Source organism: Rhinolophus sinicus, linkage group LG03, assembly GCF_036562045.2.
Source record: "Rhinolophus sinicus isolate RSC01 linkage group LG03, ASM3656204v1, whole genome shotgun sequence".
NCBI classification, from domain to species: Eukaryota; Metazoa; Chordata; class Mammalia; order Chiroptera; family Rhinolophidae; genus Rhinolophus; species Rhinolophus sinicus.
The window spans coordinates 146,006,820-146,033,763 of record NC_133753.1 but is presented as its reverse complement, the minus strand read 5'-3'; the positions used below and the strand labels follow the sequence as shown (position 1 = coordinate 146,033,763).

General features: G+C 34.8%; 1 protein-coding gene across 2 annotated transcripts in view; it reads left to right on the top strand.

Moving 5' to 3' along the window:
- Positions 1–26,944, top strand: part of XRCC4 (X-ray repair cross complementing 4) — a 342,504-nt gene that overhangs the window by 24,811 nt on the left and 290,749 nt on the right. For both annotated transcript variants that reach the window (XM_074328763.1, XM_019746359.2), the window contains exon 3: positions 5,886–6,061. In XM_074328763.1, the coding sequence (XP_074184864.1) occupies positions 5,886–6,061 (176 nt within the window). The remainder of the gene's footprint in view (positions 1–5,885; positions 6,062–26,944) is intronic.

Below are 26,944 nucleotides of genomic sequence, written 5' to 3'. Positions count from 1 at the left end.
AATATTACTAGAAAGATAGAGAAATAAGCTGATGCCCCAGCAAATTCTGGTTACCCTTTGAACCTTAGTACATGTTCTTGGTTGGAGGTTTTAAATGATCTCTTTATACAAAACATAAATAGTACATTTTAGATGTATCTTTTCTTAGGACCCCAGAGAGACAGTGGAAGTCAGGGAAAGGCGGTTGGTTGGGTGAAGGGTTTGTGTTGGCTTAGTGGAGTAGGGTAGTGGTGCTTTTCTTTTTATTTCATATACTTATATTGTTTGAATTAGTTTCCCATGAACATGTACCACATTTGTAACAAAACAAAACAGAACTCACAGCTTAAAACTTTGTAATGCAAGATTCAAATTTATATATGGGATTTTGGCAATTATTTTATGAAATAATGTTTGATTATTTTTATCTTTGGTGATGATCTTTCTAAAAAGGCTAATAGCCCTGAAATAATTCATGGAGCATGGCAGGTATAAAGTAAAAAATCTAGAATTATGCTTTACTTATACAGCAAAGTTTTAATACTCTTCTAAAGTATTTTATCAAAAAAATTAAAAAACTTTCTAAACCTATGCAACAGTCATTTTTGTAGTTGTGAATGACATTTTAGGTAAAATAATTTTGAAAGTTAATTTACATGCTATTTGTATCTTCAATCAACTTTTGAAATATTTCTCTAAAATTTGTTACTTTGATTATTATATCACACTTTAAATTTACATACATTGTGAAATTCTGTTTCTTGAATGTTAAAAATTCTGTTATACAATACAGTGAAACTGAATTTATACGTACAGCATTTTTCTTTTTTTTTCTTGCATTTTATGAGAGAGGGCAAGGAATTATAAGAATTATTGGTATAAGAATTATTGTAAAATAAAAAAATTTCAAGGGTAATGTTTGCAGTACCTGTTATGTATGGTATCTAGTTAAGCCATAAATTTCTACATAAGAGAAATCAGTTGTTGGTTGTTGTGCAGGAGCGGAGGAAAATTTGTTAGGTTAGCTCTGTGTATGCTGGTAAAGTTTCACCCAGGTGACAGTAGCTTTGTTTTAGGGTGAAGGGAGTACACAGGGCTAAAGACTGTGGCATTAGGTTAATTCTAGTCATTTGGGGGAGAAGAACTGTTCTGACAGCACAGCCTGGGAGGCAGGTCCTAGCTGAAGTGGTTGCTTTTATATGCGGAATTCAGTATTTTAACTTAGATATTTCTAATTGACAAATGGCGTATTCTGTATAATGAGAAGTTATGGTCAAACAGAGGAACTTGGGGTGCCTTAAGAGCCTTAATTATCAAAGAAAAAGATTCAATTTGAATCCAGTCAGTAACCCTCATTCACCAAGGCAATAATTATATGTTTAAATTTTTTAAAATCATTACTTATTGGGGGGAAAAAAGAGTAATCTTATTAACACTTAAATCTTAATTTAGCCATAAATTTAAGTTAACTTTACTTTATGGGTCATTTTGCTTATGTCATACAATAAATACTGGCAGTTTTTCTTAATACGATTAATAAGAATATTATTTCACTAGACTAGGTCCATTGAGAGCAAGGAACGTATGTGATTTGTCTATATGAGTATCTTGACTAGTACTTAGAATATGCATGCTTAGTGGATATTCTTTGAAAGAAAGAATAAAAGGATGCCTCAAATATATAAAGCTGGTTAGGAAAAAAAGTGAACTATTCATTTTAGAGTCAGCATATTTTTTTAATGAAAACTCTAGTTTAATATTTATTGTTGGCATTGATTATAAATGCAGTATGTTCTAGCATTTATTTTCCAGCTAATGGAATTTAGTGTGACAAAAGTGTAATATTGAACTTCTGTATCCTTGGGTGGATTGGCTTCCAGTGCTGAACAAGTTTTCAAACAGAAAATTTTACAGTGCACTGTGTATGTTAATTTTATTTTCAAATATATCTAATAAAGTTTTAAATCTTACATATGTTTTGTACTTTCATTATTCATTTCTATTTTCTTGTTTAAATTTCAGGGACAAAATAATGAAACCAAATAATATAACATTGTTTCCATGTTTAAGGTTTATTACATAAATATAATTTGGTTTGGCACTTTACAGATAGACAATAATATGATTAAGAACATTGAAACAATTAAATAATTGAAACATGAAAATGAATTTCCTTCCTATACCTCATCCTGTTTTTTATACGACTTTTTGATTGCTGCAACCTTCAATTTGGATAATTTTTTTCTCTTTTCATTTGAGTGAAATTAAAAGGATGTGGGGTTCCTTTTAATCTCCCACACACTAAACTCACTGATTTCTTTTCCATTAGCAATGTTTTATCTAATGAATGTTTTGGAGTCTAATTATCTTGTGGTCTATCATCACTTCAACATTATGGGGGTTATATCACAGGGTTAAGTCACAAAGTGGGTTAATGATCGATGACTATTTTGTGAGTTACAAGAATTGCAATCAGCAATAAAAAACTTATATCACCCGTCTCTGGAGTTGTTTAAATGTCATTGAATAGTAAATTAAACTTTATTAATTCGTCTATTAGCAAATAATTATATCCACTTATATTTGTCCTAAATATTGACAGGGCTCGGTGGAAAAAGGAATTTTATTAGATGAAGTAGCTCAGTGGGTCCATGATGTGATACCATCAAGAAACCTAAATGAGGCCATTTGTCTTCTGATCTCCAACACAAACTTAAGATATCCAGTTTTTGGTTAGTTACACATAAGGATCCACAGGAAAGAATCTTCTTTCCTCACTACGTTTTCACCTACTCACAAATAATGTTACACTGGTGCTTTCCTGGCTCCTACCTAAGAAAATTTTCGTGGTTTGTGATCATGTTGGCCTGCTCACTTTTTATAACATTGTGGGATGCATCTGTATCCTTGCCGAATTTCATTATTTCCATGGCTTTTATTCTTCGTCACTGAAGTTTGTGGAGCGCTGAATGCTTACAGCTGTGCTTCTTCCAGTTGTTCTTAGCACAATATTCAAAACTGGTGATCAAGTTGTTTTTCCAAGATTGAAGTTCTAAATGGGCAGTCAAAACTTCACATTTGCTGTTATAGGAAATATTCAGGTACATTTAAAAAAAAATACTGATACCTTTTATAAGATACAGTTTTTAAAGGGGATGTGTAAGTAGATAATTTCCTTTCATATGTTTTTTCTTCCCCCAAATGAAATATTCCATAATAATAATCAGCACGGCATTCACAGATACAGTAACATAAGAGGATATCTAAAATGTCAACACTTTAATTTAGGCTCCATAAGACTGGCATTTTTGTCTCTCTTTTTAACTGTTGCGTCCCTGATGCCTAGAATGGTGCCTGGCATGTAGTAGATGCTCATTAAACATTTTAAAATAAATGAATCAATAAATTCTATTAAATATGTTTAAGTAGGTAACTTTTCAGTTTAATGAAATTTAGAATACTTTTAACTAGATATTTTATCAATAACATTTATTTTTATTTTCTTTTGTGTTTTATAAGTTTTTCTATAGCTGCATTAAAAGTGGCTTCTACAGGTTTATTTTCTATTTATGAAATAATTGTTCTCCTTAGGTATTTGTAATTCTTCAAAATTATCCAAACACAAAATATGAAATTATTCCTCATATAGGAAGCATTTGTCTTCTTAATTTTATATTTTTTTCAGAAGAGCTAATTGGGTATTTGAAAAGCCAAGAGATTTGATAGTAATGATTATCTTAAATATGCATCTGCTTCAGAGAGAGAAAAAATATGTAAAAGTATTTTAGAAGCTGTAAAAATCACAAAAAAATGTAAGACATTTTATTCTTACCTGTTTTCAAAGGCTGTGTTGAGATTCATTTCAATATCAGACTTATCAAAAATTGATCATGAAATATATATAGATACATTCCAAGACTCTCTTCCTCATTGCCTGTCATGTAGCTTCCAGACACTTGATAGCACTCAGACCACAGTTACGAAAAGCTGTGTTATAGTTTTAGGGATTCTGTAATCAAGACTTCATTATTTTCTGTAGTATTTCATAATAATGTGTTTTTTAACATCATGAAAGGAAATAATTTATCCAGTATGCCATATCTTTGCCTTACCTCAAAACAAACAACTAGAGAGACATAAATATGAATCCCAACTTCACCACTTACTGACTCTATGACCCTAGATAATTACTTGATCTCTCTGGGCTTCAATTTTCTCATGTGTAAAATGAAAACAATGTCTAGCTTTCTGTGTTATGAGGAATGAAATAGATAAATGTAACCTTTAAATATAAAAGTATAGAACCATGTTGTCTTTCATCTTTGTGGTAGCCTGAGTTAACACAGGAAACCACCCAATCACACCCATATTCCAAACAAATGTAGATTACATCTTCTAAATTGAAAAGCAACAGACACATCACAGCTTTTGAATGTAAGACAGAGAAAATTCCAAGTATGAAGAGATACCTGGAAACCAAAATTGTTAATGGGAACTACAGCTTAACTATAGGTTCATGGACTATCTGAACTACATATATGTCTAAATGACTGTGATTGTAATACCTGAGTGGGGTATGATGTTAAGACTCCAGGCTTCTTAAGGAACTGGAACTGATCTCTTAATATGAAGGAAACTGGAAGTGTTATCTTAATGAAATCATCATTAGAATCAAACCAGTCAATAAAGGCTATGAGCGAATAAATGCCCCAACAAAGATCAGAACCCTAAGCCTCTGTCAAGTATAAGTGGGAGTTTTAAATTTAAGTTCTTTGCCTCAAGTGTAAAAATCAAGTTAAATTAACTTTCAAAATTGGTCCAGAATGGTGAAACCTGTAGTGACCCCAGGAAAGGCAAACCAGCAACTTTCATTTAAGACCACCTCTGCTTTCCAGAGCTCTTGATCATTTGGCCAGAGGAGAGCCATGCTGAGACATTATAAAGCATGAAAGAAAAAAAGCAGAACGAGAATGTGTCAGGATAGAAGAAATGGAATTAATACCCAGGAACCACATATAAAGACCGATCTGAAATTAATTTTAAACATGTTTAAAACCTTCAAATTTTTATACGGAGTGTGGAGCAGAAACAGGATATTATGAAAAAGAAAGACAATATCTAAAATTGAAAATATAATTATTGAAGTAAATATCTTTATGGATGAATACGAGTAAAACATCAGCTTTAAATATACCTAGGTGAGAGAACTGGAAGACAGATGTAGTATAGTGTGTATGCTGGAGAGGTGACACTAGATAAATACTAGTTCCCTTCCCTTTCCTTCCTCATCAACTCCTTTCACCCCCCACAACTTCTATGGTTAGCAAATAATGACATGAGAAGAATGAACTCCACGTTTACTTTAATTTGACTGCCCATGTGAGTGAGAAATAGACTACAGACTATTTAATCTCTTTAATAATGGAGACAAGGAAGAAAGATGTAGGAAATAATTTATCTAAACATAACCTAGCAGCAGATTCCATGTGTCTCTGAAAGTAAGACCTAACCAGCAAATAAGCCCTAGCATGATTTTTCAGGGTGACATCCCCTGATGTGTCTTTTGGAGCAAACCTTAATATAAGACCTGGTCTTATTTTCGGGGAAACACAGTACATAAGATGGTAGTTTCTGTGGTAATTTACAATGCATGTATTTCATCTGAGAATAGAGAAAAAAATGCAAGGAGTCTAATACTTTTCAGATAAGGTCTGAGACCAAATGTGTTTTCTCAAAAATTGCTAGTTCAGTTAAAAGGTATAATTTAACTTAAAAATTTATGGTGTGGGGTTTGAGCTTACTTTTTGTTTAAATTTCTGTTACATAAGTGATAAATTAGTAGCAACAGGTAAATATGTTTAGAAATTTATTTTTCACTTCATAACTTTTATTAATGTTTCCCATAGTTTGTGAATCTGCGATTTCCCAAGAAGCTGATGACATGGCAATGGAAAAAGAGAAATATGTTGATGAACTGAGCAAAGCATTGGTGTCAGGAGCAGGACCAGCTGACGCATACAAGTTTAATTTTTCTAAAGAGTCTTGTCATTTCTCCTTTGAGAAAATCCTGAAAGATGTTTCAGTAAGTAAAACTGCAAAATGTGATAAGATGTCAAAGCACTTATGAAGTGTTATTTAAATAACTAGCATATTATTCTCAGAATACCTCAGAATTCAAAGTTTGAAAAGTACTTGGTTTCCAAGTTAGAAATATGTTTCCAAGTTATGATAAATGCTTTGTATTAGTGAATTGTGAAAAATAATTACTGGAAAATGTGTTTCATTTTTAATGCTTTTTAAATAAGTATTTTAGAGATAATTACGTGAGTGAACAGTTCTGAAAAGGTCAGAATTTTTAAGTCATTGAGACAAGATCTGTTGAAATAAGTATGGGAATGCCGTGTTTCCCCGAAAATAAGACCGGGTCTCGTATTAAGGTTTGCTCCAAAAGACACATTAGGGCTTATGTTCAGGGAATGTCATCCTGAAAAATCATGCTAGGGCTTATTTTCCGGTTAAGTCTTATTTTCGGGAAAACACGGTATATTTATTTTAAGAAAGAAAATAATACATTCACCTTTGAGTATTAATAATTATGACATTTTCTACTTATTAGAATGTATTTAATATAGTTCAGTGTAGTAGGACTTATAATTAGGAATTAAGATGTTTTATTTATATTTTCGAACTTAGAAGTATTACAATAGAAGGAAATAACTCAACCCAAGCTTTACAAAGCAAACTTGCATGCTTTATATACAAGGATATCTGCTACTCATCCTGCTCAGTACCTACACCAACTGAGCTCGAGTTGGGTGATTTATTTATCAAAAGTGTCATACTTACTGTTTGTATATTTTACTCAAGTTTATAGGGTAGAAATGGAATTATTTGCTTTTTGCCACTGGTTTATCAATTAGATATGAGTTTTATAGTAGCAAAAAGGGAGAGCCCTCTTTATTATTTTAAGTTTAGAGACAGTTATTGACAATTTGTGCTACAACTAAATTGAGCTTAAAAAATTCTTTTAAAAGACCTCTTTAATTCCAAATGAGTAAATTTCATCCATTCTAGAACATTTGAAGCAACAAATGGAATCTTTTTTTTCCCCAAATATATATGATCATATAGAGAATAATACAGAGAGACTGGCTTCAGTAATTATTTCTATTTAGAAGATACTTTTTCTAATTAGCTGCCATTATATGTAACTCTCAATTAGCTTAGTCTTTAGAATGATAATTTAAAATAGGTTAAATAGGAAGGTTTGAACTGGCTACTGAAATTTTCTTTATCATAAAGTGTTCTTTCCTGTGGTCCAAGCATAATCCAATGATGTTACTACAGGACCCCTGAGTGTTTCTTCTACTATTTTGAATCAGACCATTGTCCGATTGGGATAATGCCATTTCCTATTCAATTTGTATGTAGTATCTAACATTATTTCATCCAGATGGTTTCTGGTTTTTATCTATTTTGCATATACTGAAGCACAACAAATTCCAAGTGTGTGAGGTACCTTTTGGAAACCTGAAAGGCTTTTGGTATCTTTGACATGGTGAAAAAGTGGGGTTTGGTACACTTGCCATACTCGGCCATACATCTGATTTTGCTGCTTCTGGAAAGAAAGAACTTCAAGTCCTCACAACTCAGATCTTGCTCGCCTTTTTGAGACTAATCACGTTTATTAGTGCCAAAGCCTTGAACCACTACCTTTTCAACAGGTTTTTTCAAGCAATGGAAACAGAGTAAAAGATTCCCAGTAATTCAGAAGTGTTTTGGTGCCCTAAAGGATGTCGTAAAGCACTGCATTGCAGCGTAAATAGCTGCCTCCTTATTTATTCATTTATTAATTTTCTTCTGAAAAAAAGGAAGACTACCTTCAGAACAGTTTGACAAGGAGGCGTTTATTCATGGCTTGGCTTAAGAGGTATTTTTGGATATTTGAATGAGGCAAAGCTTTCAGTTGGAGGTGCTGCTGTCAGCTTTATGCATACAGATGAAAACTATAAGTCCATTTGGCCAAACTGCCATGGGAATCTTCCAGTGCTTCAGGATGTGCTTCTGCAAATTGAATTTCAGAGTGACAGTATCTCGTTAATTCATCTGCTGGCAAAACTCTGCAGACAATTTGAAACAGGGAAGATGTAGGGACAGAGTCCCAGAGACAGTTTCCAGGCTCTCGACCTCACATAGAAAGGTGCTGGCTCAGGTAGTAGATGGCCATCAGCTGCAACCAGTTAGCCATTAGCCACTAATATAACTGCTGTGGCTGAGCTGGCAGGCAGATTGCAGATCATGTTGATCCTGCTTCCTGTGTCTCCCCAGCCACCAGCGAGACTGGGGTGCAGGAGGACTTCTTGTTGGGGTACTGGCAGATATTGGCTTTTGTGTCTCAACCAGCCGCCATCGAGAATATAGTGGTATGACTCCCATATCTATAGCTCCGTTGTTTCTTTTTGGCCTCGCCATATCCTGCGTTCTTGTGCTGGGAGTGGGTGCTGAGTCCCTGCATTACAGAAGAATGCTTTTTAAGGCTAATTGTGCTTTGGTGACTTAAAAGTTTAAAGGGAGTTTGTAATTCATTCCTTGATGACACAGGCATCAGATTGTTGCTAAAAATTACCTCCTAGATAAGATGTTGCCAAAAATGACCTCCTAGACTTAGAAGAAAAGGATAAATGTAGATTCAACTCAAAAACTTGTAGTGAATTTTGTTGTTTGTTGACATAAGGTTACTCTCATGGCAAAGTATATTCTGTGAGTTCTAAGTATATTTGCTACCAGATTCATAAAAATATGAATAAGGGTTTTTAGGCATTTGTTGCCATAATTCAAGAAGTTTTATGTGTCTAATTCCGTGTTGTCAATCACTGCAACAATTTGAACATTTCGAATATTCAATTCATATAAGATATTTGAAATTTATATTTGTATCAAATGGTCCTTTTATCCTATTTTTAAAGGAAAGTATATTCTAATTTTTATATTAAAAACTGATTTTTTTGAAATATTATCTTGTCTTTTATCAGACTGTCAATTTCCAAAGCAATGAAGTATTTTAAATATGTAATGTGTATGTTGATGTTTATATATATTTTTAGGAGGTGCGGGTACATAATTCTCATGAGATTGCTTTTGAGCTCATAAAACCCAAAATTTTATTTATGCTCTAATTGGCTTTTCTTTATAGATAAAATAGATTTTTATTTTTAGCTTAATTCCCATTGGAATACATGTAGAATGATCTGCTAAACACTAATTCTTTCTCTGTACAATACAAACTGTTGGGACCCTCCTGTCCCATCACCAGTGCTTTCCAGTTGGCAGTAGATTGTACAGGATGACAGCATACTATAGTGCCAGTGTGGGGGCGGAGCCCCAGAGAGTAGTTTCCAGGCTCTCGGCCTCACATAGAAAGGTGTTGGCTCAGGTAGTAAATGGCCAACTGTGATTGCATGGCCATCAGCTGTGGCTAGTTGGCCGTCAGCTGTAACCAGTGAGCCATTGGCCACTAATATAACTGCTGTGGCTACGCTAGGAGAAGAGAGGGAGAGAGGAGAGAATGGGGGCCTCGCAAGAAGATGGCGGCTGGGCTGGCAAGTGTGGATGGCGGTTTGCGGACAGTGTGCATCCAGCCTCCAGTGAGAGTATAGTGCCGCCAGAGAGAATATAGCGGTATGACTCCCCTACCTATGGCTCCGTGGGTGTTCCTTTTTGGCCTCACCATATCCTGCGTTCTTGTATGGGGAGCGGGAGCAGAGACCCCGCAGGCCGCCCCGCAGGACAAATGGTGCAGCGAGCAGGGTCTCCCGCACGACAGCCAGCATTTGGAACTCATTATCTCTTCTGTATAAGCACTCTCACCCACTCAGGAGATTATTCATGGGCTTTGTGTCATTGTTTTCTCTTTGCCTTTCACAATTCAGACTGATTTTACATTAGTATATGTTTTGTTACACAAACAATACATCTTAATTAATGTCTTCCACTTCTTTTTTTGCTTTCATAACTTGCTTTGTTTCTTAAGAAAAATAATTTCACTTATAAGCCACACACACAAAAAAAACCCTAATTATTTTTGATAAGAATAATCTTGGGGCTCACCATTTAGTTTGCCAACACCTTTGTTTTCTCATCTATAAAGTTTTTTTTTTTAATTGAAGTTTATTGGGGTGACAATTGTTAGTAAAGTTACATAGGTTTCAGGTGTACAATTCTGTAATATATCGTCTATGTATCACATTGTGTGTTCACCACCCAGAGTCAGTTCTCCTTCTATCACCATATATTTGATCCTTTTTACCCTCTCATCTATAAATTTTTAAAGTGATTTCTTAGATTTATTTTAAGTCATCTAACATACTGTAGTTTTATATTTCTAAAAATAGCCCTAATGAAGGAAAGGCATAAGGTTTGAAGGAAACTTAACCATGATAAACACGCGCGCGCACACACACACACACACACACACACACACAAACTGGCTACAGGTTTCTGTTAGAATTATGGTAAAGTCTATTTGTATTTCCTTTCCCTTCATCTCCTCTGCCCCCACCACCAGCTATTGGCTTGGGATACAGTTTAGGCTGAAAATTTGCTGACTTAAATAGAATGGAGGTTTGTTTTTCTCTGATGTAAAAATTCAAATAGGCAGTCCTATATTAATATGATGGCTTTCTGATGTTGGAGTCTCAGGCTTTAATCATATTGCTTTGCCATTTTTAACAGGTAGTTTTTGCGTCATGGTGTAGATAGATGACTGCTCTAGCTTCACACTTATGTTCATCTTCCAGGCAGCAGGACCGAGTTAGAGAAAATAAAGAGCCATGTACCTTTTCTTTTAGGCCGTCACCCTAAAATTGCATGCATTACTATTGTTCACATCTCTTTGTTTGTAACTAAGTCACATGGCTTCACCTAGCTGCAAGGGAATCTGTGAAGTGTGATTTCAGCTATATACTATGCCTGGGAATTTCCATTACTATGTAAAAAGTGGAAGGAGGATATTGAGGGGCCACTAGCAATCTCTACATGTTAATGTTCAGGAAAGATTGAAACGTTATTCAGAAGGGTTTACTTTTATTGTTACAAGAGTATTTCCCTAGTATTTTTATTACAAATACATGTTTCAGTCATATTTTAGTTTTAAAATTGTTAGAACAAATAATAAGGTATAGGCTAATCTGTATCTTACTATTAAGTGGAAAATGCATTCTACATTTAAACAGCCTCTCTACATTTATTTAACTTACATTTCTCAGATATATAAAAATGAGGTAAAATAAGTTAGCCAAAAGCAGCCAAAATTGTATTTAAAAACAGCAGTCCAAAATCTTATATTATTGCCATGTGTCCCTGTGGTTTGGGGGACTTTAAATTCAAACGGCTATTTCCAGATGAAATATCAGAATTGGAGCATTTATTATGGTTCTTTGCCAAATTCTTTGTCAAAAATGGTAATGACTTTCAGGTTTGTGAGAGTATGTTTTGCAAATGTGTTGTTTGATTGCCTGTAAAAGAAATTGTAGTGTTCTTTATTCCTATGATAAAAGTATTTGTATACATCTGCCATTTTTATATTAAATACTTTATAATTTTCTGACCTTTTTGGAATGTGGGAAATAAATCAGTAATGTAAGTGGTGCAGAAATCCTACTCAAAGTATACATTTTCTAGTTAAGCCACAGAAGAGACTTGAGAAATATTGCTTTAGAAATGAAGAATTTTTAGTTACATTATTTTGTCTTTGAGAACTGATTTTCTTGCTTCATATTGCTCTGCTTTGATTTAAAATGTTTTTGTCTTTTATAAGAAATCTCTCAAAGTCAGTCATTATGTTTTAATTTTTTCAGTTACTCCACATTGTTCAGGAAAGAAACAGGAAAGGTAGCATGTAAAAACTATGGTTAAAGGGACTTTTGGATGTTAACAATATTTGCTTGTTACTTTTCAGTTAAACTCCTTTAACATCTACTTTCATTTCATCATATGGACTTGATATTATCACTGTTCATATGTGAGGAAATATGCTGGAATCATAAGTGAGTTCCTAAGTAAAGCAGAGGTAGTAAGTTAGGTAGGGTGGAGTCTAGGCCCTCTGTCTGATGAATCTGAAAGCAGTTTTTTAAAGAATTTTTGTTTAGATGTATTGTACACAGGATAAAATGTACCTTTGCTAAATGTACAATTTTCATTACTGCAGACAGTTCCCTGATGCCTCTTTGCAATCATTCCCCAATTGTCTGCTTTCCTCTGCCAACCCTACCCCCCTCCTCCAGGACCCAGGCAATCACTGAACTGTTTTCTTTCACTGTAGATTAGCTTTACCTGTTCTGGAATTTCATATAAATAAAGCCATACAGTATTACTCTTGCATGTGACATTTTTTATATAGTGTAATATTTTTGAAATTCATCGTTATGTGTTGTGTTATCAGCAATTCATTCCTTTTGATTGCTGAATAGTATTCCATTGTATGGATATACTACATAAACTTTTTGATGGATATGTAGGTTGTTCCCAGTTGTGGGCTACTGTGAATAGAGCAGCTATGTATATTCACATATAAATCTTTTGGTGTATATGTTTTGTTTTGTTTTTAACAGCTTTATTGAGTTCTTTATGTATCATGCATACTAGTTCCTTAACACGTTGCGTACGGATCAGGAGAATCTTCACGAGGGATTTAAACCCCGCCGTACACAACGTGTTAAGAAATGTATGATTTGGGAATACCTTTTTCCTGTTTTTGGGAGTAGAGGGGAAATCCTTAATTTTAAGGCAGTCTATTTTTTTCTTTTTCTTTTAAGGACCATGCTTTTGGTATAACATGTAATAAATTTTTTTCCAAACTAAGTTCACAGACAGTTCTTTTCTTGAAGCTTTCATATGTGAGGGTTTTTTTTTTAGGTTGTTGTTGTTAGGTTTTACATTTAGAGTCTGTGATACATTTTCAGTTAATTTTTGTACATAGGGGGGTGTATAGTTAACATTCAAGTTTTGCTTATAGACCTTCAATTCTAGCACTGTTTGTTGAATTCACCACTGAATTTTCTTGCACTTTGTTGACAATCACTTGACTATATATGTTTATATATATAGATAGATAGATCTGTATCTAGGCTCTGTTCTGCCCTATTGATCTATTTATTTATTTCTCTGCCAACTTCAAACTGTTTCGATTGCTTAGCTTTATAATAAATCTTGAAATCGTGTAGCATAAATCATTCAACTTTTTTTTTTCAGTGTTGTTTTGGATATTCTACTTCAAATTTTCTTATGAGGTTTAGAATCAGTTTATCACTTTCTACAGATATCTGCTGAAATGTTGATTGGGAATGCATTAAATCTACAGAAGTGATATCTTAACTATATTGAGTCTTCTGACTTACGAAAATCTTTCCATTTTCTTAGGAAAGTGTTTCTCAACTGGTGGAGATTTTGCTCTTCTAGGGACATATTACAATGTTTGGAGACATTTTTGATTGTTATGACCAGCAGCTGCTACTGGCATCCATGGGGTAGAAGACAGGGATACTGCTAAAATCCTGAAGCACAGGACACATTTCCGCAACAAAAAATTAGCTGATCCAAAATGCTAGTAGTGACAAGTTTCAGAAACACTGATTTAGTACTCCTTAATCACTCAGCAATTGCTTGCAGTTTTCAAAGTATAGGTCTTGTTGGACTTGTATTAGGACCCTGTATACAGTCTCTCTTGCTCAATGGTCCGTGTATACTTGATAGACTATTTTGCTGTTGGGTTTCTAAATGCCAATTAGAGCAAGTGGGCTTATCTTATTGTTTAAGATTTCTATATCTTGCATATTTTCTATCTACTTATTCTAGCAATGAGTGCTAGAACAAGTTCTAGTAACTTGTTTATTTCTGAAGTACTATCAGATCTTGCTTTGTGTATTTTCAATCTTTGTTATTAGGTGTACAACACTAAGGTTTGTCATGTCCTTTTGATAATTTGACTCCTTTATATAATGAAACGACCCTCTCATTCTTAATATTCTTTAATTGAAAATTTACTTAATATATCAGTACCCCTACACCAGCTTTCTTTTGATAGGATTTAGCATGGTATGTTGTTGTTGTTTTTCTCATGCATTTGTATTTGGCTGTTTTTGCCATTATTTAAATTGGGTTTCTTTTATGAACCAAATAGTTGGATTTTACTTTTTTGGCGGGGGCGTGCAGAGGGGATATTGAGTCTAGAACTCTGTGGATGTGCTACAAAAACTCCAGCAGTCAACTTCTCTATAGTTTTTTATTTGTCTCTGGAACAGGGTATAATTCAAATCAAGAGAGAGAAGAACAGCAATGATTGAATGCCACCTACAAAATGTAAAAAGTAGAATCTCTCTTTAGTACTTTGGGGTTCACGTGAAATCCAGCAATTTTTTTTTAACCTTTCAACCCCTTTACCCATTTCTCCTACTCTCCCCCCTCCCCTGACCCCTCCCCCAACTCTAGCAACAGCCAGTCTGTTCTCTGTATCTCTAAGCTTGGCTTTTTTTTTTATTTGTTCGTTTAGATTTTATATATAATAGAGATCATATGGTATCGGTCTTTCTCTGTCTGATTTACTCGTATTTTGCATAGTATAATGCCTCTGAGGTCCATCCATACTGTCACAAATGACAAAATTTCCTTCTCTTTTATGGTTGAACAGTATTCCATTGTATACATCACAAGTTGTTTATCCATTCATCCATCAGGGGACACTCCTAGGTTGTTTCCATATCTTGGCTATTGTAACTAATGCTGCAATGAACATGGGGGTATATATATCTTTTTGAGTTAGTGTTTTTGTCTTCTTTGGTTAAATACCCGGAAGTGGAATTACTGGATCATAGTGTAGATCTATTTTTAATTTTTTGAGGAATCTCCATAGTGTTTTCCACACTGGCCACACCAATTTATATTCCCACCAACAGTGTACAGGGGTTTCCATTTCTCCACATCCTTGCCAACACTTGCTCTTTATTATCTTTTTGATAATAGCCAGTCTAACAGGTGTGCGCTGATAGCTCATTGTGATTTTGATTTACATTTCCCTAATGATTAATGATGTTGGGCATCTTTTCTTGTACGTGTTGGCCCAAATCTTTTCATCTCTTTTGGAAAAATGTCTATCCAGATTGTCTGCCCCATATTGAGTTAAATGAGTTCTGGATATATTTTGGATATTAAGCCCTTATCAGATATGATTTGCAAATATTTTCTCCCCCTCAGTAGGTGGCCTTTTTATTTTGTTGATGCCTTTCTTTGCTCTGCAGAAGATTTTTTTAAAATCCAATCTGGCAATCTGTGTCTTGTAATTGTGGTATTCAGGCCATTTACTTTTTAATGTGACTATTGATAATGGTTTTAAAATCTTTCTCTATTCAGTTTTTATTTCATTTTCTTATTTATCTTATGCTTCCTTCTTTTGAACTAATGAAGTATTTTTTCCCTGCAGATAGCAGGTCTTTATTGAGTAAAATTTTAAATTATTCTTAGTTTTGGGTGTACAAAACAACATAGTGATTAGACATTTACACACCTCACAGAGTGATAGCCCCAATAAATTTACTACTCATCTGAAACCATACATATCTATTACTATACCATTGACTATATTCCCTATACTGTACTTCCCATTCCATGATATTTTTAATTATAGTTGACATTCTATATTATTTTATATTTATGTTTGATATTCTGTATTATTTTGTATTAGTTTCAGGTGTACAGCATAATGGTTAGGCATTTATATAATTTATGAAGTAATCCCCCTGGTAAGTCTATTACTCATCTGACACTATACATAGTTTGTACAATATTATTGACTATATTTCCCATCCTCTATTTCACATCCCTGTGACTCTTTTGTGACTACCAATTTGTATTTCCTAATCCCTTCACCTTTCTCACCCATCCTCCCAACTCCTTCTAACAACCATCAATTCTCTGTATCTATGAGTCTATTTCTGTTTTGTCTGTTCATTTATTCTGTTCTTCAGATTCCACATATAATTGAGATCATATGGTATTTTTCTTTCTCAGTTTGACTTATTTCACTTAGCATAATATTCTCTAGGTCCATCCATATTGTTGCAAATGGTAAGATTTAATTCTTTTTTATGGCAGAGTAATACTCCCTTGTGTATATGTACCACAATTTGTTTATCCAGTCATCTATTGATGGGCATTTTGGTTTTTTCTATATATAGGCTATTGTGAATAGCACTGCAGTAAACATAGGGATGCATATATTTTTTTCAAATTAGTGTTTTGGATTTCTTTGGATAAATACCCGGAGTGGAATTGCTGGGTCATAGGTAGTTCTATTTTTAATTTTTTGAGAAACCCCCATACTCTTTTACATAGTAGCTGCACCAATTTGCAATCCCACCAGCAATGTACAGGGGTTCCCTTTTCTCCATATCCTCGCCATCACTTATTGTTTGTTGATTTATTGATGATGGCAATTCTGACAGGTGTGAGGTGATATCTCATTGTGGTTTTCTTTGCATTTCTCTGATGATTGAGCATATTTTCATATGACTATTGGCCATCTGTATGTCCTCTTTGGAGAAATGTCTATTCATGTCCTCTGCCCATTTTTAATTGGATTGTTTTTATGGTGTTGGAGTTGTGTGAGTTTTTTCTTGTTTTTTGCTTTTTATAAATTTTGGATATAAACCTCTTATCAGATATATCATTGGCGAATATCTTCTCCCATTCAGTAGATGTCTTTTCATTTTGTTTATTTCCTCTCTGTGAAAAACCCTTTTAGTTTGATGTAGTCCCACTTGTTTATGTTTTCTGTTGTTTCCCTTGTCCGAGGAGACATATCCAGAAAAATATTACTAAGGGCAATGTCAAAGAATTTATAGTCTGTTTTCTTCTAGGAGTTTTATGGTTTCGGACTTACATCCATTTTAAGTCTTTAAGTCTTAAATCCATTTTTACTTTATCCTTGTATATAGTGTAAGAAGGTCGTTCAGTTTCATTTTTTGCATGTATCTGTCCAGTTTTCCCAGCACCATTTTTTGAATAGACTGTCTTACCCCAAAGTTATTTTTGCTTCATTTATCATAAAATCAATGACCATATAGGCATGGATTTATTTCTGGGTTCTCTAATCTGTTCCATTGATCTATGTCTGCTTTTATGCCAAACCATGCTGAATTGATTACTATGGCCTTGTAGTATAATTTGGTGTCAGGTAGCACAATACTTCCATCTTTGTTCTTCTTTCTCAGGATTGCCATGGCTATTTTGGGTCTTTTATGGTACCATATAAATTTTAGGATTATTTGTTCTAGTTTTGTGAAAAATGCCATGGTATTTTGATGAGCATTGCACTGAATCTATAGATTGCTTTGGGTAGTATGGACATTTTAATGAAGTTAATTCCTCTTGCTCATGAGCGTGATATGTGTTTCCACTTATTTGTATCTTCTCTAATTTCTTTCCTCAATGCCTCAAAGTTTTCTGAGTACAGGTCTTTACTTCCTTGGTTAAATTTATTCCTAGGTTTTGTTTTTTTTGATGCAATTGTAAATGGGATTTTTTCTCTAAATTTCTCTTTCTGATAGTTCCTTACTGGTGTACAAAACTGCATCCAATTTCTGAATATTAATTTTGTATCCTGTTACTATACTGAATTTATTTATCAGTTCTAATAGTGGTTTAGTGGACTCTTTGGGGTTCTCTATATGTAGTATATCATGTTATCTACAAATAATGATGGTTTTGTGTCTTCCTTTCCAATTTGAATGCCTTTTGTTTCTTATATGATTGCTGTGGCTAACACTTCCAGTACTGTGTTTAGTAAAAGTGATGAGAGTGGACGTCCTTATCTTGTTCCTGATCTTAAGGAGAATGCCTTTAGGTTTTACTCATTGAGTATGATGTTAATTGTGGGTTTGTTGTATATGGCCTTTATTATGTTGAGCTATGTTCCCTCTATTTCCACTTTACTGAGAGTTTTTATCATAAATGGATGCTGGATTTTGTTAAACGCTTTTTCTGCATCTATTGATATGGCCATATGATTTTTATTTTCATTTTGTTTATGTGGTGTATCACATTAATTGATTTGTGGATATTGAACCAACCTTATGAATGAAGAATTAATCCCACTTGATCATGGTATGTGATCTTTTTAATCTATTGTTGAATTCAGTTTGCTGATATTTTGTTGAGGATTTTTGCATTTATGTTCTTTACGGATGTCGGCCTCTAGTTTTCTTTTTTTAAAATGTCTTTGTCTAGTTTTGGAATCAGGTTAATGGTGGTCTAGTAAAATGAGATTGGTGGCCTTTCTTCCTCTTTGTGGAATAGTTTTAGAATAGGTGTTAATTCTTTTTTGAGTGTTTGGTAACATATACCAGTGAAGCTATCTGGTCCAGGGCTTTTGTTTGTTGGGAGCTTGTTGATGACTGATTCGATTTCGTTTGTAGTAATCTGTTCAGATATTCTGTTTTTTCTTGATTGAGCCTTGGAATATTGTATGCTTCTAGGAATTTATCTGTTTCTTCCAGATTGTCCAATTTGTTGATGTATAGTTGCTCATAGTATTTTCTTAAAATTTTTTGTATGTCTGTGGTGTCTGTTGTCACTTCTCTTTCATTTCTGATGTTTTATGTTTTTTTTTATTTTATTTGGGTCTTCTCTTTTTTTCTTGGTGAGTGTTGTTAAAGGTTTGTCAATTTTGTTTATCTTTTCAAAGAACCAGCTCTTGGTTTCATTGATCTTTTGTATTTTTTTAAGCCTGTAATTTATTTTTTTATGCTCTGATCTTTATTATTTCTTTCCTTGTACTCACTTTGGGCTTTGCTTGCTGTTCTTTTTTAGGTTTCTTTACATGTACAGTTAGATTGTTTATTTGAGGTTTTAGATGTTTCTTGGGTTAGGCCTTCATTGCTATGAATTTCCCTCTGAGGACTGCTTCTGCTGTCCCATAGATTTTCTGTGATTGTGTTTTCATTTTCGTTTGTCTCAAGGTATCTTTCGATTTCTTCCTTGATCTTGTTGTTCACCTGTTCATTATATAATAGCATGTTATTTAGGCTCCAAATGGTTGTGTGTTTTCCAGTTTTTTGTTTTTTTTTTTCTTTTTCTTTTTTCGTACCATTGCGGTCAGAGAAGTCAAGTTGATAGGATTTCAGTCTTCTTAAATTTATTGAGACTTGTTTTGTGGCATAACATGTAGTCTATCTTGGAAAATGTTCTATGTGCTATTGAAAAGAATGTATATTCTTCTGCTTTGGGATGAGATGCTATAAAAAATATCAATTAAATCCATCTGGTCTAGTGTATCATTTAAGCCCTCTGTTTTCTTTTTGATTTTCTGTCTTGACCATGTATCCATTGTTGTCAGTGGGGTATTAAAGTCCCCTACTATGATTTTGTTACTGTTGGTCTCTGCCTTTGTGTCCATCAATATTTGCTTTATATATAGGTGGTCCTGTGTTGGGTGCATACCATGTTTCCCCGAAAAATGTGACCTAGCCGGACCATCATCTCTAATGCATCTTTTGGAGCAAAAATTAATATAAGACCTGGTCTTATTTTAGTATAATATAAGACCAGGTATAATACAATATAATACAAGATAATGAAATGTAATGTAATATAATATATAACATATATAATACCGGGTATAATATAATACTGGGTCTTATATTAATTTTTGCTCCAAAAGACGCACTAGAGCTGATGGTCCGGCTAGGTCTTATTTTCAGGGAAACATGGTTGATGTTTACTAGGGCATCTTGTTGGATTGATGCCTTTATCATTATATAATGTCCTATTATATTATAGTCTTTGTTTTAAAGTCTGTTTTGTCTGATATAAGTATTGATACTTCAGATTTTTTTCTCACTTTCATTTGTGTGAAATACCTTTTTCCATCTCTTTACTTTCAGTGTATGTATGTCTTTTGATCTGAGGTGGATCTCTAGTAGACAGCATATGCATGGGTCTTGTTTTCTTATCCATTCAACTATACTATGTTTTCTGATTGGAGCATTTAATCCATTTACATTTAAAGTGATTATTGATAGGTATGTAGTTACTGTCATTTTATTATTCATATTTTTTATCTCCTTTATTTGTTTTCCCTTTTCTTCTTTTTAAGGTACTGTTTTTAACATTTCTTATAATACTGGCTTTGTGGCATTGGATTCCCTTACCTTTTCTTGTCTGGGGAGCTCTTTATCTCTCCTTCAGTTTTAAATGATAGCCTTGATGGGTAGCGTAGTCTTGGTTGTAGGCCCTTGTTTTTCATCACTTTGAATATTTCTTGCCACTCCCTTCTGGTCTGCAATGTTTTTGTTGAGAAATCAGATGATGGCCTTATGGGAGCTCCCTTGTAGTTAACTAGTTGTCTTTCTCTTGCTGCTTTTAAGATTCTCTCTTTGTCTTTAACCGTTGTTATTTTAATTATGATGTGTCTTGGTGGGGGCCTTTTTGGGTTCATGTTTTTTGGGACTCTGTACTTCCTGGACTTGTATGTTTATTTCCTTCTCCAGGTTGGGAAGTTTTCAGCCATTATTTTTTCAAATAGGTTCTCGATCCCTTGCTCCCTCTCTTCTCCTTCTGGTACTTTTATGATGCTAATGTTGTTATGCTTGATGTTTTCCCAAAGTTCCCTTAAACTATCTTCCTCTTTTATTATCCTTGTTTTCTTATTGTTGTTCCTATTGGGTGTTTTCTGCTACCTTGTGTTCTAAATTGCTGATTTGACATTCTGCTTCATCTAATCTGCTGTTGACTACTTCTAGTGTATTCTTCATTTCTGTTTTTCAGTATTCTTTATTTCTGACTAGTTCTTTTTATGGTTTCTATGTCCTTGTTTATTTTTATTATCTCTGTTGAAATTCTCACTCAGTCCCTTTAGCATTCTTATAACCAGTGTTTTAAACTCTTTCTCTGGTAGGTTGGTTGCCTCCATTTCAGTTAGTTCATTTTTGTGAGTTTTCTCCTGTTCTTTCACTTGGGACACATTTCTTTGTTTCCTCTTTCTGGCTGCCTCTCTGTATTTGCTTCTATGTATTAGGTAGACATCCTTTGTCTCTCAGTCTTTGCTGGGTGGCGGCCTTATATAGTCGGTTGTCCGGTGTGGTGCAGTGGTGCAGTCTCCCTGATCACTTGTGCATTTGTTCAGGATTGCCCTTTGTGTGTGTTGTGTGTATTCTCTTATTATAGTTGAGCCCTGATTGCTTTTGGCGCATCAGTGGGTGGAATTGACTATCAGGCTCACTGGCTGTGAGGACTGGCTATGCCCACAGCATATGAGCTGCTGTGTGGAAGCTGACCCCTCCTAGGGGGATTCACCCTAGTGGGCTATTGTGCCTGTTGAGACCACCCTTTGGGTGTGCTGCTTGTGGGGCTAATCAGGCAGTGCTCTGGTGTGGTCTGAAGCTGCCTTCTGAGTGTCTTTTTTACTGGTTCCTCTTGGGAGAAGCTCCCATGTAGGCTAATTTCAACCTTGCCTGTGACCATCCTGGACTACCTTGTAGAAGCTACAAAGCTATATGTGGTTGGTTGCTGCCTGTGCTGGACCTGGAGGTGTGTGGCAGTGGCCTTGCTGTGAACCGAGGCTGGCTGCCACCAGTATCATGCCTGGATCAGCTTAGCAAAAGGACTAGGGCCTATAGATAGGCCCCCTGCCAGATGTCAGTAAGGCTCAGCTGCTAAAGGAGCCTTCTTAGTTGAGTGGGCTGGGCTGGTTTGCCCAGTGTTGACAGTGCTTCTGTCAGTGCCATGCAAGTTGGGCAGGGTGGGGTCCCAGGGAGTCATGTAGTGTGGCCCGTGGTTTTCACAAAGTTAATGCAGATTCAGTTCTTGCACCAGTGCTGAGCCTGTCTCACTCCACAAAATGCCCCAAGAATACTTTAGCCACACACTGCTTGACTCGGGCCTGCGAATACTGGAGAGTCAACCAAGAGAGGCCGCAATGGAAGCTGTGGCTGACCTCCTGCCACCATAAGTTCCCCTGATTGCCATTGCTGTCCACTGCTCTAAAATGCTTCTGCTGCTTGTGGGACATGGACAGCTGCCCAGGAGTCAAGAGTGCCCCTAACGATGCCACACTAGCTGGGCAGGGTGAGGACCCACGGTTCACCAAAGTGGTGTACGTGGGGATTTTAGCAGACCAATGTGGTCTCAGAATTGCCATTTTGGGGAAGGTTCAACACAGGAAATATGCCATCCTCTTGTAGGCTACATGTGAGATGCGCTCTACACAGATAATGGGCGGTTGTCTCTAGCCCTTTTACTGAAGCCACACAATTGTCTTTTCCTGTAAGTCTCTGATTCCTCTCCATTTGCCACCCCTCTACTAGAGCCCAGGGTGATTGTTTGCAAGTGAGTGAGTCTGTGCATGGGCCCTTTAAGGGATGTCTGGGTTCCAGCTGCATTCCATCTCACTGGGACTGATGGATTGAGTTCTTGCTGATTTTCCTTGCCAGATGTTGTGAGGACTCCTCTTACTGGCAGGGATGACTGGGCTGGGTAGCCTGGTGTGGGGCTGGAACCCCTCACTCTTCAGAGGGGACCTCTGCCACTGAGGTGTCCCTCCTGGTTCTCAACCACTATCTGTCAGTTTGGGGTCAGCCCGTTTTGTGTCTCTGCCCCTCCTACCTTTCTTAATGTGGTCTCTTCTTTATATCCTTAATTATAGGGATTCTGTTCAGCTAGTCTTCAGATTATTCTCGAGGTTGACTGTGGTAATAATTTAGTTGTAATTTTAATATGATCCTGAAAGATGGCAGGCATAGAATATACCTATTCCACCATCTTGGACTTTCTCTGAAGTCCTATGTTTTTTGTTTTTTTTTTTAGAAGATGTTTTCACTCAGTATAAATTCTACATTGTCAATTTTTTTCTTTCAGTACTTTAAAAAGTTTGTTCTACTATCTTCTGGCTGGTCAGCTGATATTCTTATTTTTGTTTCTATCTAAGCCATGTGCCTTTTTTTTCTCCAGCTGCTTCTAAGATTTTTCTCTTTATCACTGCCTTTAAGCAGTTTGATTATGATGTGCCTAATAGTTTTCTTTCATTATTGATATGTTTATGTTTTTAGTCAATTTTGGCAAATTTTTGGTTATTATTCATATAATTTTTCTATCTTCCTTCCTTCTTGTTTGGAGAGTCCAATTACATATAGATAGATAGATAGATAGATAGACAGACAGACAGACAGACAGACAGACAGACAGACAGATGTAGATAGATATCTATCTATAGCTATAGACAGATATATATCTATATATAGATATCTATCTATATCTATCTATCTATCTATCTATCTATCTATCTATCCATATTATGTTGCTTGAATTTTCCCCCCAGTTCACTGATCCTCTTTTCTTTCTTTTTTTTTCTTCCCTGTTTTTTATTTTGAATAGTTTCTATTGCTCTGCCTGTATTTCACTGTTTCTTCTGCTATGTCTAATATGCTGTTAATTTTTTTCAGTTTATTTTTCATCTCATTGTTCATTTGCATCCTTTTAGTATCTTAAATTATTTTTCATAACTCTTTACCATGTTCAATTGTTCTTTTATAGTCTTGAATATATCGAATAGAATTATAAGAACATTTAATTACTTTGTCTACTAATTCTGTAATTTGCGTTATTTTGTGGTAAATTTTCATAAAGTTTTCTCACTATGTGTACTAATTTCCTTTTTCCTTGCATGCCTATTATTCTTTGATTGGATGCCAAACATTGTAAATCATCTTATTTAGTGCTGTATATTTTTGTATTTCTATAACTTGTGTTTTGTTCTGACATACAGGTAAGTTCCTTGTAAGTGATGTAATCCTTAAGGTCTTGCTTTTATAGCTTTTTTGAAAGAGGACCAAAATATTTATTTTTAGGTCTAATTTTATAACACTATTGAGGTAAAATATGTCTGAAGCCCTTACTTGATCCCCATTATTTCTACACAGGGTGGTAAATGAAGGATTTAGGGATTAGGTGTGGCATTTCAGCTTTGTCTATCAATTACAATATCTTCTTAGCTGTTTTCCTTTAAATATTTTTATTTTTTGTTTTTCAGTTAGAGTTGACATTTTATATTAGTTTCAGACATACAACATAGTGATAGATATTTATATAGCTTTTTATGTTAGATTGTGTGCTATAATTATCTATCTCTTAGATTTGAGGTTTAGTTTGCCCTTGCTGAAACTTTTAAAATTGGAGATGATTTTCCTGCTGGGTAAGATAGCATAGTCTTTTAGATATCATTGCTTCATTCCATGCACCCAAGACACTGAAGTTTGGGAAAAGAATTTTCAGGGCACTTGAGTCAAAAGTTGTGATAATCATTATTTAGTTACTTTTTTGGAATTTGGGTTTTCTCTTGATTCTCTTTACTTTCCAGCTTTAATTAAAAGTAAGCCATGTAGTCATTAAATTTTCGTCATTTAAAATTAAGTCTGTTAAATATAAAGTGCTTAAGGTGATTCTAGGCCTTTGAAATTCTCACTTCATAAATTTTAGGTCACCTACTTTTTTAATACTGTTTTAAATTATTGTGTAGAAAAAAATTAAAATTAGTCATACTTTGACAAACTGATTTTCTGAAGGCATAAAGATCTGTCCTCTATATCAATTAAATTATGTTATTTATTTTCTTAAATAGGCAATTTTTTTATTTCTAAAAGCAAACTATTTATTATGAAATTGAGCCAAGAATTAGATTTTCATTTACTATTACTATCCTGAAGTTATAAATAAATAACCAGTTGAGAATGTCTATGGATCTGAACTATTTTAGGAACATCTAAAATCAAATGGTGGTGACGATGATAACACATACTTCTGTGTTAGTAAAAAAAAAAAATTGTGGAATATAATGGCTATTTGAATTGATATTAAAATTCAATGTTTTTTAAGTGAATGTAGAACAGAAACCTTCACTGTTGGTAAATAAATCACAGCTAGTATAATAATTAGACCACCTAGGATATTTCAGTGGGTAAATTTGGAAAAGATGCAATGTAGTATAGCTGTGTACACTGCCTCACAACACCCCCCTGAATCTCGGAAGTTTGCAGAAGGAGGAATACTGTTCTATGAAATTAAAACTGTAACATGTTTTTGAATGGCTATAGTTTAGAATATCACTACTGAAACAGTTTATAGACACGAGAGTCTTATTGCACATCTGTAACCCATTCTGGACATGTTATTCTCCCACTGCCTAGTATTGATGAAAATGTAGCCTGATGGCCTGATTTGAATGGCAGCCCTGTAATGTACTAATTGTGACACTGTGGGCAACTTATTCAAATGTTTTGTTCTCAGTTTTTCTTTTATAATTTGGAAATTATACTAATACCTGACTCATAGAGTTGCCTAAAGGATATAATGAATTAGTGTGTAGTGGTGTATGTATACTTTTTGTAGGACAGTCCTTTCTTATAATAAGTGTTTTATAAGAGTTATTAATTTTTTACTTGAGTGTTCATCCATTATACACTAAACTCCTGAGGGCAGTGACCATGTCTTAACTGAATTTGAAATTTAGGCAAATGCAAATGTTTTGGGGATGACCTTTCGTTGAGAGGAAATATAGCATCATGGAAAGAACTCACAATCTTGACTTGAGTCTTGAATCTATTTCTGATTATGTGGGTTTCAGCAAATTATTTGTCTTTATTTTATGATGAAAAAAACTTATGAGGTGTGATAAAAAATTTGAAGTTTAAATAAAAACATTTATTACAGTGAAATACACATTGCCATTAATCCCCCTCAAAATACACCCCCTCGCTTTGAACACACTTATCCCACCATTCTTGCTCCTTTCTGAAGCAGTTTTGGAAGTGTTCTTTTGTGAGTGTCTTTAGTTGCACTGTCGTGGCTGCCTTGATGTCCTGAATCATTTTGACTTTGGGGAAGAGCCAGAAGTTGCTTGGTGCCAGATCCAGTAAATAAGGTAGATGAGAACACACAGTAATGTTTTTATTTGACAGAAATTGCTGTACCAGAAGCAATGTGTGACACGGAGCCTTTCCGTTGTGATGACAAAATATGGTGAAAGCTGCTGCCGAGTGCCATCCAATGGAAAGGCAGGGGTCTTCGATACAGGAAGCAATACGCTGAACCTTAGTAACTGTGTGACAAATTTCAGCTTGTTCGGTGCATTCAGTTGGGTGTGAGCTATGGTTGAGAGAAGGTGTGTTTTAAAGTGTGCTGTAAATCATCCTCCATCATGACAATGCTGTGTCACATGTCACACATTGCTTCTGGTATATGGCAGTTTCTGTCCAATAAAAACATAATGGTGTGTCCTCATCCACCTTATCCACTGGATCTGGCACTGTGAAACTTCTGGCTCTTCCCCAAAGTCACAGTGATTCAGGACATGGAGGCAGCCACGATGGCACAACTCAGGGCACTCACGAAAGAGGACTTCCAGAACTGCTTCAGAAAATGGCAAGAACGATGCGATAAGTGTGTTCAAAGCGAGGGGATGTATTTTGAGGGGGATTAATGGCAATTTGTCTTTTACTGTAATAAATTTTTTTGTTGTTTAAACATTCACTGTATTGTTTGATCATACCTCGTAGTTCAAATAGGCTAATAATACTAACTCACAGGGTTTTATGGTTGTGGGCACTAAGATATGAGCGCAAATGCTTTGTAAACTGAATTGGGTATACTACCAGGCCTGTCCGAAGAGGCCATTGGGTTGATGCCTTGTATTCAGAAGGTCTCAAGCATATACTTCTGATGTTACCTGTAAATGAGTTTATACACATGGTCATTGCAGACTTTTAATACTAGCTTAAAATGTGTAGCATTACAAGTGATACTGCTTAAAGTACACTATGATTATTGTCAATTTAAATATGTCAATATAATTTTTATAACCTTGTTTTGACTTTTATTATATCTGTCAGATGTAAGTTTACTGGTGGACCTAGAGCTTCCATTTTCT